Source organism: Maniola hyperantus, chromosome 13 (genome assembly GCF_902806685.2).
Source record: "Maniola hyperantus chromosome 13, iAphHyp1.2, whole genome shotgun sequence".
Classification (NCBI taxonomy): Eukaryota; Metazoa; Arthropoda; class Insecta; order Lepidoptera; family Nymphalidae; genus Maniola; species Maniola hyperantus.
Window position 1 is genome coordinate 5906631 of NC_048548.1, and position 12850 is coordinate 5919480.

Below are 12850 nucleotides of genomic sequence, written 5' to 3' on the forward strand. Positions count from 1 at the left end.
AGTAGGATCACAGTCCACAGACTATTTTGTTTTACTGCAAAATCCAAGGATTTACTGTAGCTTGGATTTTCACAACAACATTTACCGAGACCGTGGCCGAGTGGTCAAGGCATCGGGCGCGAACCCAGAAGATGCAGGTTCGATTCCTGCCGGTTACGCAATTTTTGATATTATGTATTTAAAAATTATTTAACATTTACATGATTTAACGAACCTCAGTCCGGAAAAAAGTCGATACAAAACATCCAAGCGAAATAAACTCATACTTATAAGTACAATTATAATATACAAAGTCTAAATCGCAAACGCTTCACATAACATAGTCAGAGGATTTCTAAAAAGCCCGTAGGTAGGTATTTGTCTTGTCTCCTTTGCCCAGTCCTCTTCATATATTAAAATTCTACCGACAACATTGTTTTCATTGTATTTCTTGGTATTTTTATTAAAACGAGCTTTCAAATTATGAATCTTTTACTTACCTACCTAAAGATAAATAGAATTCACGTGATTTATTTTAGACATCATAAAATCAAATCTGTACACATCGCCGGCCTACTACTGACCACGGGTCTCCTCTTAGAATGAGAAGGGTTAGGCCATAGTTTACCACGCTGATCAAGTACAGCTTGGTAGACTTCACACACCTTTGAGAACATTATAGAGAACTTTCCAGGCATACCTTCCGGTTTCCTCACGATGTTTCCCTTCACCGCTAAGCAAGTGATATGTCCTAAATAATATCAGTCCCGGCTGTACTCACGTGCGCTACGGGCAGCGGCACGTGCGTCCCGCAGTCAAAACCGCGGCGCGTGCGCGAACGGACTCCCTTGAAAAAGGACCCCGTATGGGTTCGAAACTAGTCGGGCTAACGTCGACTACACACGTGAGTACAGCCGGGACAGATATTATTTACAATGGAAATCACTCACGGTAGTTTAAATGCTAAAGTGATATGTCTTTAACTGCGATTATTAGAGGTGCATACACGGGATTGATTACCGATATTATTTACGCTGGTTTATTTCAGCAAGCGAAGGTACAACGTCTATTTTGATAACATGTTAAACTGTCTTATGGTTTAAATTACAGAAAGCAGAACTGAGTAGACTGAAAGAGCGCGAAGTGCGCCTCATTGCATCGACGTTTGCCACCCGCCGGCTCTTTTTTGTCTAAGTAAATAAGCATAAATTGAGTTGTTATCAGAAAAGACGCAGCTGCAGCTGTGCGTTGCGCCTTACACACGCATTTTTACAGCGCGCCCGATGTTGCCGAATTCACTCGCATTTTCATTACACAAAGATGCGTCCTTTGCTGCTCTTAGATCATGTGAGATCATACACCTTCAAATCAACATTCTAAAAAATTGTTAATTACTAGCTTATGCCCGCGACTTCGTCCGCATAGACTACACAAATTTCAAACCCTTTAGAGATTAATTTTTCAAAAATCTTAACGGATGCCTACGTCATAATAGCTATCGGTATGCCAAATTTCAGCTCGATCCGTCCAATGGTTTGAGCTGTGCAACTGCGTTGATAGATAAGTCAGTCAGTTAGTAAGTCAGCTTTTCCTTTTATACATATCTAGATAAAGGAGTAAGTTACATATTTATGTAAGTACATAACAGAACAACGCCCTTAATTTGAGGCAATCCACACAATAATTTATTACCAAAGTAGCTAGGCATGTCTTAAATATTGGTATAGAGATTAAAGATAAGATCTACTTAAGATTTCCAGCGCGTGTCTTCTCACGTACCGTAGTTAAACTCCAGTTTAAGTAACTTTGCCATGCACGACAATATTCTGGAACTTTACAAATTTCATTCAACTTAGGTATGTTTATGACCAAATATTGTCCCAATTTTCAAGGCAATCTACGCAATTATATCAACATCACTACCACCATAAGAATGTGAAAGTGTTTGTTCGTTGATTTGTTCTTCAGTCTCACTGCAACGAAGTACCAGCTTGACGTGATTTTTTGCAAGGATATAGTTAAAGATCTGCGGGGTGATTCGCTAACTCGGTGCTAAATAATGAATGATAGCTACTGAGCTCATTTCACATTTGTTTTTAATCTGTTGAAAGTTTTTACGAAAAATCATTTTGATATCACTCAATGTAGTAGCAATGTAGAACCAACCAATGTCAAATGAGTTTAGTGGCTATTATTCATCGTTAAAAACTGAGTTAGTGAATCAACATGCTGGAGAGTGGCGTAGGCTACTTTTCATCCAAGAAAATCAAAAAGTTCTATCCCCTACGCGCGTTCCAGCTACACACAAATTCTCCTTATATTTTAACAATCTCTAGGTTGAAGATGATTTAACGCAAATTCTATTTAAGTCTTTTTACCACGGAAAAGTAATCAAAATTATTTAACGTAATCAAATCAGAAATGAGGATATTCGTAGGAGAACCAGAGTAACTGACAGAGCTCAACGGGTTGCGAAGCTGAAGTGGCAATGGGCAGGGTACACACTTCGAAAAATCGATAGATGTCGGGGTCCCAAGAAGCTACAGCGGTGACCTAGCATAGGAAAACGCAGCGTTAGAAGACGGAAGACCCTCCACTAGATGGACAGGCGACATCAAACGAGTCGCAGCTAGCCGCTGGATTCAGGCGGCGCACGACCTTGTCGTGTGAAAGTCCCTCCAAGAGACCTACATAATATTATGTCTATCAGGGACGTCCGTCGTCCATTGATTGACAATGACTGTGATGATGAACCAAAATTGTCTTATCGTTATAAGTGAACGCCGGTCACTTAATACTCTTTATAGCTACAATGTAGAAATTATATATAAGATTTCCATTGTGTTCTAACCGATAACGAGTAGTCCAATTCACAGAAGAATTCACAGTAATTAGTTCTAAAGGCCAAAAGGCGCAAATATGAAAACCTCGATGGGAGCTTCGTATTCGTGCCTTTTGGTGTGAAGACCTTGGGGCCGTGGGGCCCGGGGGCTCGAACTCTTTTTGAAGAAATTGCGAAAAGAGTTATCGAGTCAACCGGGGACCCGCGAGCTGGCAGCTACCTTGGCCAAAGAATTAGTTTGGCCATCCAAAGGGGTAATGCTGCCAGCATCTTGGGTACAATGCCTCGCTGCGGTGGTCTCGAGGTTTTAGATTTAATTTAATTTATTTTAGTTTTAATTTAATGGTGTTTTTTTAGATTTAAGTTTATTAATAGTTTTTTTTGTAGAGATAATTTGAATTAATTAAAATTAATACTAAATGTGACAATAATTTTAATAATTATTTATTAGGGATTAACAGTAGTAAATAAGTAATTATAACAAAGTTGCTGTAAACTAAATAGAGCAAAATATTATAATAAGTGAAGCTTATTAAGCTTCAAATTGTTTAATTATAGAGAAAGCATACAGTTTGAAGTTTGAACAGCAATCATGTAATTAAAAGTTGACAAACAAAGTTAATAGGAGTTAGATGGGAATATTCTCTGTATAATTACAAAATAGGATATAATATATACGGAATAGCTTGATTTTCACATACGAATAATTGTAATAGGTAAGCTCCATCATAAAAAATCATGTTATTATAGATGATAGGTACATTTTATTCTTTGCCACCACCATTAAAATTTGATAAAATTCAATATTGTAAGATAATAAGATACTTCTGTGAACACTCCAAGGATCCACGTAATATCATGTTCTTTAATGTACACAATCCTAGCCGGATCCATTGGATACGTAACCAATCAGTACCCTTATTATAAATGCGACAGTGTGTTTGTTTGTTGGTTTATTGGTTTGTCCTTCATTCAATTCGCAACGGTGCAACGGATTGACGTGAATGGGTATAGATAAAGACCTGGAGAGTGACATAGGCTACTTTTTATCCCAGAAAATGAAAGAGTTCGAAGTCGCGGGCATCAGCAGTAATAAATAATTAGAACTTATTCACTTACAGCCGTACTCAGAGTCGCTTAATCGTTACTTAAGTTTAGTTAAAACGAGACAGAGCTATATCTCTCACATAAATCTGTCTCGTTTTAACTCAATCTTAAGTATCGATTAGCGACTCTGAGTACGGCTATTAGACTGTATTCCAATGCAATTCCAATGTGGGCACCCGAGATCTATACTTCATAATCTTGGACATTCAAATTCAAAGGGCTTTAAAAAGGCATTCAAAAATAATAGTTCAAATACTAGCTGCCTTGAAAATCCGTTCCTAAACTCTAAAAGAAAAATTTAAAAATTCTGGACCCACTATTTTGAGTTGGACGTTGATTTGAGGTCAGTCAGTGAGTTTCTCCATTTATAACATAGTGAAGACAATAAAGTACTAAGCTTTTTTAATGTAATTGAATATAATATGATTAAAGCTGGGCTTTAAAACATTTTGGGAAACACGATGGCTTAACGTACTAACGTACGAAATAGGACCCTTCAGCAGAAGTAGTCGTATCCAAGCCTGCCAGGCTGAAACTAAATGGGGGTGACTTGTCTGCCGCATGCATTCGGAAAGATAAGCCGTCGCCCGCTTGGACCAAGGACGTCTACTCGACATGTTTTGACCTATAATATTTGACATATATGTAGAACTAGCTGATGCCCGCGACTTCGTACGCGTCGATTTAGGTTTTTAAAAATCGCGTGGGAACTCTTTGATTTTCCGTGGTAAAAAGTAGCCTATGTCACTCTCCAGGTCTTTAACTATACCCATGTAAAAAATCATGTTGATCCGTTTGCTCCGTTGCGACGTGATTGAATGACAAACCAATAATCCAAAAAGAAACACTTTCGCATTTATAATATGGGTGACCCACCAGATAGGTAGATTCAGTGACGATTCAAAAACTCGTGGGAGTTTATTTGGATATTTTTTTGTGAATTATCAAGAGGTTGGTTGGTGTTTATTTAAATATAATAAGTATAAAATCCTTCCTTTTCTATTTCTACTGAGTTGCACCAGGGAAGTTGTCAAAAAGCTAATCCTTAAAATATTATTATGGAGTATGAACTCAATTTATTTCTCTTTTCGCATCGTTCGTGACTTGAACCCTTCTTCAAGGATTTATCACGATCGTGTTAAGGTGTGCTTGTTATTACAGTTTGTTTGGTAGATAGGGCTCAAGTCGTTAGTCGGCTACGCCCGATGCCGTTTTAAAGTCTCCAACTATTAAGGGTATTGTGCAAATATTTTATTGCAGTATTTTGCTAGCTAGCGTTTATTTCTTGCTATGAAATTATTGAATCTTACTAAGTCTCAATAATTGGTATATATCCTTTTATTTTAACTGAAGTTAGTGAAGAGGATTTTTGTAGGTTAATTATCTTAAATACCTTATACTTTGTTTAGTGTAAGTGATGGGGACTTCGATGGCTCCTCGTTGTTGTGTTTTAGTAAAACAAACTTTCACTTGTGAATATGGTTTGTAATTGGTTAAATTACATTTTATCAGCGCACGTCCGGCGTGCGCGCACAAGTTCTCGAACAATAAGTGATCGGGGCCCGCCTGCGCCCTGCCGAGACGGCCGCACACACACATGCACACACACACCACGACGCGTTCCTTGCGGCGCGAACATCCTCCCGGCCCTTGAAAGGCAGTTTCAAGAGCAAGAAGCTGGCAACAGGCAGATCCGATTAAGGGCCCGTCGCACAATGCCCTGAGCGGTGGAGACGTCTGCAACTCGGGGCACACCATCAGCGCCGGGATGCAATTGTGTCACTCTGCCAAGGCGCCAGCAGAGCGGGGGCGCGCTTGGCTCCTTCAGCAAAACAAGGTCGTGCACCTTCAGAGTCGTACACCTTGTGCGCCACTTCGCGCGCTGTTGTAGTTCGGCCACATACTCGTTGGCCCATCGCTTCCAAAAGTGCTGGCGCGCCTGCTCCAGCCGTTGAAATCGGTCGAGTCGGCTAGTTTTGATATCCAGTAGAGGTGGACTCGGCAAGGACATGAGTGGCCTGCCAATCAGAAAGTGCCCGGGTGTGAGACACTGGAGATCATTAGGGGAAGGACTGAGGGGACAGAGGGGCCGGCTATTGAGGATTGCCTCAACCTGTGCAAACAGTGAAGATAGTTCCTCGAAAGTTAGGTGAGTTGTGCCCATTACTCTTTTGAGATGAAATTTGGCTGCCTTTATGCCGGCCTCCTGTAACCCATTGAAGTTAGGAGCGTATACGGGGGAGAACTTGAACTCTATATTCTGGTTGGTTGCAAAGTCTTGAACAGAATCCTGAAACTCCCCAGATTTTAGGAGATCACCAATCTCTCGAGCGGCTCCCACATAATTTCGGCCATTGTCACTCCAGACCTGAGTCGGGATACCCCTACGACAGATTAGGCGCCTCAGCGCAAGCAAATAAGCGTTAGTGGAGAGCTCACTGACTGCTTCCAAGTGCATACATTTATATGTGAAGCATATAAAAATGCACAAGTAGCATTTAGTAATCTTAGCTCCTCTGCCTTTACGATCTGTAATCATGAAGGGTCCGGCAAAATCCGTACCAACTATATTGAAAGGATAGTCACTAGCCAAACGTTCACGGGGCAAGTTACCCATTATATTTGTCATAGATTCCCCTTTAAACCGTCGACATTTTAAGCAATTCCGAGTCGTACGTCTTGCTAGGTTTCTACCACCTATGGGCCAAAAATTATTTCTTATGGAAGCTAAAAGAAGGCTAGGGCCAGCATGCATAAGACGAACATGCTCGTAGTGAAATAAAATCTTAGTTAGATGATTGTCAGCATGTAATAAAATTGGATACTTTTTGTCATAGTTAAAATCGGACATAGAAAGACGGCCACCAACGCGGAGTATACCCTTTGCATCAATAAAAGTGTCTAATGAAGCTAGAATTGAACTTGCTTTAAGTTGCTTATTGTTAGACAAGAGTGTCAATTCGTTTGCAAAAGACTCACCTTGTGAAATCTTCACTATAGCACACATAGAATTTTCAAGTTCGGAAGCTTGCAAGGGACCAATTAACTTAGTTTTGTGCCTTCTTACGTTATTAATGAATCGAAGCACCCAAGCATAAGCGCGTTGTAAAATAGGCAATCTTGAAATTCTAGTTAAGTCAAAGAAAGATTCCTGGGCCTCCACTGCGAGGGTTTTGATCTCCGGTAAGTTTTGAATGCTACGTTCTTGTGCGGGCCAAGACGCTTCTGGCTCTAAAAGGTAAGTCGGTCCATGCCACCATAACTCACATTGGTTCACGCAAGAGGGTTGCACACCACGCGAAACTAGATCGGCTGGGTTTTGAGATGTAGGGACATAGCGCCATAAACTAGGTTCTGAAATCTCACTGATAGCACTAACCCTATTAGCTACAAAGGTTTTAGGTGTTTTCGCTGTTTGTAGCCAACCTAGAACGACCTTAGAATCCGTCCAGTAGACGTGGCGATCTATTTGACACCTTAAAGCCTGTGTAACTGTACTAGCCAGTTGTGTGCTCAAAAGAGCCCCGCAAAGTTCGAGGCGTGGGATCGTTTGGCGTTTTATGGGCGATACGCGTGATTTTGCGCAAAGTAGATGAACCTGTACTTCACCTTTATCATTGTTAGATTTTAAGTAAATGCAAGCTCCGTATGCCTGCTCTGACGCGTCGCAGAAGCAGTGCATCTCAACTCTGATGGGGTCATCTATTAAAACCTGTCTAGGAATACGCAAACATGAAACACCTTCAAGATCCTTCACGAATTTTAGCCAATCGGACTCAATTTGAGGAGGAACTTTGTCATCCCATCCAATCTTGGTTTCAGACCAAAGCCTTTGAATCATTATTTTAGGTATGACAGTACAAATAGAGAGCAGTCCAAGAGGATCAAATACCTTGAAAGTTGAAGATAAAATTGCTCTTTTTGTAATGACATCTGTAGAAGCATTTTGGACGGGAAAACTAAGCTCGTCAGATGATGAAGTCCAGCCTATTCCAAGAGTGCTAGTAGCATTACTAATGGTGAGAGTACCACTATTACCTTTAGAGGAGGACGACTCCTGGAGTAGGCCTGAATTCACTAACTTAGAGTTCGAGCGATATTTCCGTAGACGGAATCCACCGGCAGCGAGCGCATCACTGACCGAGCGTTGTATGTGAAGCAGCTCTTCTTCTGTGGTGGCACCCGTCAACAGGTCATCTACATAAAAGTCGTTTTGAATAACAGTCTTAGTCGCCGCATCCCCACACTCTTCTCCGCACTGCCACAGGCATCGCGTGCTGAGGAAGCTAGAACTAGAAAGTCCGTAGGTTACGGTATTTAGTTGTAGAGTCATTAAGGGCTGAGACTCTTGCTCCCGCCATAGAATCAACTGCAGATCGCGATCAGATTCGTCGACCATAATGCTCCTATACATTTTCTCTATGTCTGCTGATAGAACATACTTATGTTGGCGAAAGCGAACAAGAATATTAAATAGTGAATCTTGAATATTGGGCCCAACCATTTGAAGGTCGTTGACCGAAAAACCAGACGTAGTTTGGGCAGAGCCATCGTAGACCACTCGGATTTTACTTGATTCACTGGTTAGTTTTAGAACTGGATGATGAGGAAGATAAAATGACGTTTCCGATGGGGGTTTGTCGTATACAGATAAATGTTTAAGGTCTGCATACTCCTTTATGAATTCTACGTATAATTGCTTGAGTACAGGCTGTTTAATGAAGCGCCTTTCAAGGTTAAAGAATCTTCGTTCTGCCAATGCATAAGAATTCCCTAAACAATCCTTGTCACAACGAAGCGGGATCCTTACGCAAAACCGGCCATCATCACAGCGATAGGTATTCTGGAGAAAATGCTGTTCGCAATGACGCTCCTCTTCTGTATAGTTGGTCTTAGTAGGCACTTTCTCTAGTTCCCAAAATTTCGTAATTTCGTTAGATAAATCTGAATCGCAACTAACTAAATTGCAAGAAGTTTCTTGAGCAGGCTTAGATTTATGTGCCTTTTTACTAGGGCCTATAGGACTAGCTATCAGCCATCCTAACTTAGAGCTACGCAAGATAGGGTGGTGCTCACCAAGGGAATGTTGTTCGGTGCCAATGATACACCAAAACAGCTCTGCGCCCAAAATAACATCAATGTCAGAGGGAATGTTAAACGTTGGATCCGCCAGCTGAAAATTGGAAATGTTTAATCCTTTAGTGTTGAAGGCAACCTTAGGCAGTTGACCTGTGAGCTTAGGCAAAATGAGACAAGATATGGTGACATTGAAAGAAGAATGTTTAGATTTAATGCGCACTAAACATCGTTCTGCAAAAACGTTTAGTTTGGTGTCACCAATACCAATGATCTTGGTATCGATCTTTTGAGAAGATAAGCCAAGCCTTTGTTTGACAGCTGTGGTCAAGAATGAAGACTGACTTCCGCTGTCAAGAAGAGCACGAACTGTGATCTTTTCATTAGTGGACGGATTTAATATATCAATTAGTGCAGTGCATAGTAGGACTTCAGTCTCTGACGTGGACGACATGGTAACGGTCTCTAGTGCCACTGCTTCTTCTTCACCTTCGGAGGCGTTGACGTGGACTAGCGAATTATGACGCTGTTTACAAATCCTGCAGCCACCAGGTAGCCTGCACTGGTCCACATTGTGGTCCCTGCGGAGGCAATTCCGGCAAAGGCCTAGAGAAGATACAAGCGCAGATCTATCCTCTGGAGATTTATTCTTGAAGGTCAAGCACTCATAGATACGATGTTTACCTTTACAGACTGGACAGACGAAATTTACTTTAGATTTAGAAGGTGAACTGGTCGCTGAGAACGATTTGGTAAACTCCTTTTTAGCCTTTGGTGAAGGTAAGATGGAATCGCGACGTTTGCCTTTAATTGTCTCAAATACATCTGCCCTATTTTTCAGAAATTGGAAGAAATCATCTAGTGTAGGGATGTCCTTCAACGAACTTCTGCTTTCTTCCCACTTAAAACTTGTGGTGGGGTCTAGTTTTTGTGATATGAGAAATATTACGATCACGTCCCAACTTTCAGTAGGCAACCCTAGTGTGTGGAGGGCACGTAAGTTTTTAGTGACATGGTCTATAATAAAACGAAAAGATTTCTCGGTTTCGCGAACCGAATCTACACTGAACAAAGCCTTTAAGTGATTATTTATCAGTTGGCGTTTGTTATCATACCGCTCGCAGAGAAGCTGCCATGCCTCACTATAATTTTTATCACTTACTTCTAAGTTACTTATCACGCGGGCGGCCTCTCCTTCTAGGTACGAGTTCAAATAATAAAATTTGTGTATATCCTTTATTCTAGTATTGTCATGGACTAGAGACACAAAGGTGTCCTTAAACTCCAGCCATTTGTAATAAGAGCCATCAAAGTTTGAAATTTTAATTGTTGGTAACTTAAAACCCAATAACCCGTCGCATTCGTCGTGATCATGACAAGAATGCGACGAATTGTTTTGTTTCTTTGGAGTAGAATTAGCATCAATTAATTGCTGGGCAGTCGCTATGCAAAAACAAAAATCTTGCTCAATAGTTTCGCGAATATTCAATTCCGCGTCTAGGCATTCTACATTAAAAACCTCTATTTGCGTTTGTAGCTCATCGAAATCCGTAAACAATGTTTCAAATCTGCTTAATTTAATCGATAACTTGCTGATTTCAACTGGCGAAATCGATTTGCAACTAGACAAAAGTTCTAAGTTATTTTTAAACTTAGTGAGCCGGCCTTTAAATGAGCTACGCTTCCCTGTTAAATCTCTAAGGGTAGCCTCAAGATTCTGTTCTTCTAGCGACATTTTAAATAAGTAGTGTTACTGTGTTATTAATAAAATAAAATGGTAGGTACGATACGCTCCTATACTTCGATGCGTTGACTCGGGCCGGTCGGCCGGTGAAAGGCAGGCGGCTACGGTCGAGGTCGCACGATGCAAATTCAGCCGCTGCAAGCGCGCATGCAGATGCACCGTACGTGTAGACGCTCTTCGAAAGGAAGCGCTGAATCGCTGAAATTGATATTACGCAACACTGTAATCGTAACTCGCAATTCAATAGAAATAGGTTGGTAGGTAAGATTGAGATTAGCGTTTAATTTGCTTATTATTGCGTTAATGTTTGTATTTGAATAGAAATTGAGATAAAGAATGCATAAAAGGGATTTATACCTTGCTAATAAGACGTAAAGCAAAATAAATAAGTAGTAGCTTAGGTATATTTTAGCAAGTTTGGCATTTAACTGTTGGTATAAGATAAGTTATTTTAAAAATAGGTGCTTATTAGGTTCGCAAGCAAAGAAGTCCACAAATAAATGCTTATTTGGGTATTAGGCACTAGGTAGGTAAAATTATGAAAGATATTATTTGCAATGGAAATCACTCACGGTAGTTTAAAACGCTATAACTTAATGCACATCTTGACACTTAAGTAATTGTTGTTATTAGGCAGACAAAATTAAAACATAGGTGCTTATTAGCTTCGTAAGCAAAGAAGTCCTAAAATAAATGCTTATTTAGGTATAGGCACTTACGAAAAGCAATGTAGATTGTGTACAGCCTTAAATAGAATAGGTAATCTTGCAAAGATTAAAGATTTCATGAGCAATTGGACTAGATGTAGGCTTGATAATCACTATTACATTAATTTAAGCACATAATAGCAAATATTTTATGCCTTTAGGACCTAAATTCATTGCTTGCACAGACTGAAGGGGACAAATTAGGGACAAAGAAAAGGAACTGGCTCACTCGATTTAGCAGGCCACACCCATTGCTCGAGTCTCCTTGCCGATTGCAGGTCCTGTCACGGTCGCCAGCAGATAATGGGGACTTCGATGGCTCCTCGTTGTTGTGTTTTAGTAAAACAAACTTTCACTTGTGAATATGGTTTGTAATTGGTTAAATTACATTTTATCAGCGCACGTCCGGCGTGCGCGCACAAGTTCTCGAACAATAAGTGATCGGGGCCCGCCTGCGCCCTGCCGAGACGGCCGCACACACACATGCACACACACACCACGACGCGTTCCTTGCGGCGCGAACAGTAAGTATTACAAAGAGTAACAAACATACATACACATACACACAAATTTTCGCCTTTAAAATATCAAAATAATGAAATATAACCCACGGGAGCGCAGTCGCAGGCGGTCGCTAGGGTGAAAATGTTTTTAAAACAAAAGGAAGACGTTGGATTCATAAGCTAACGCGTAGGAATGAAAAGAAAATGCTTAAAAGACGTTAAATTTCAATAATTTGATAGAATTTGTATTAAAGGAGACCCAAGCATTTCAAATGAATCCTTCACAAAGGGATTATTTTATATGTAAATGATAAATTGTTAAAATCCTTTGTTTCATTTATGTTTCAGTATTTGCGAGAAAGTTCGGTACATATTAGACATTTTACTTCTAAGACGAAAATTATAATTTGTTTATTGAATAAACTAATTAAAGTGTGTCTACAGATATTAATTACAAAATACATATATTAATATCCGTTTGTTCAAACTTAGTTATTGACGTTAAACATCTTTGTTATGATACCTACTAGCAGACACGTCGCTGCTTCGCACGGGTGGTTTTAAATATTTTCTGAGAGATTCTATAGACAAAATGTAAAACCTATACATAGGTAAAGTAAAAAAGGAAAGTAAAATATGCTTTGTTGTACACCAAAACCAAAACAATAGACATTTATAACAAAGATAGCATGTACAATAGGCGGCCTTATCGCTAAAATAGCGATCTCTTCCAGGCAACCTTAGGGTAGAGGATATTATGAAAATTAAAGAATGCGGAAGGGGTGTACTAATTAAATAAAGTAAATATACATAATATACGTATGTATATATATATAAATAAAAATACAACAGTAAATAAGAGAGGAATAGACGACAGATAAGTGGAATAAAA

The 12850-nt window shown here is 40.0% G+C and overlaps 1 protein-coding gene across 1 annotated transcript; it reads right to left on the reverse strand.

Moving 5' to 3' along the window:
- Positions 1–5624: 5624 nt before the first annotated feature.
- LOC117987858 (uncharacterized) lies at positions 5625–11747 on the reverse strand. The gene is made up of 2 exons (XM_069502755.1): positions 9005–11747; positions 5625–5946 (listed from the first exon to the last, which is right to left on the reverse strand). Exons 1-2 carry the CDS (start codon positions 10737–10739, stop codon positions 5777–5779), a joined length of 1905 nt encoding a protein of 634 aa, XP_069358856.1. The 5' UTR covers positions 10740–11747; the 3' UTR covers positions 5625–5776.
- Between the last annotated feature and the right edge of the window lie 1103 nt (positions 11748–12850).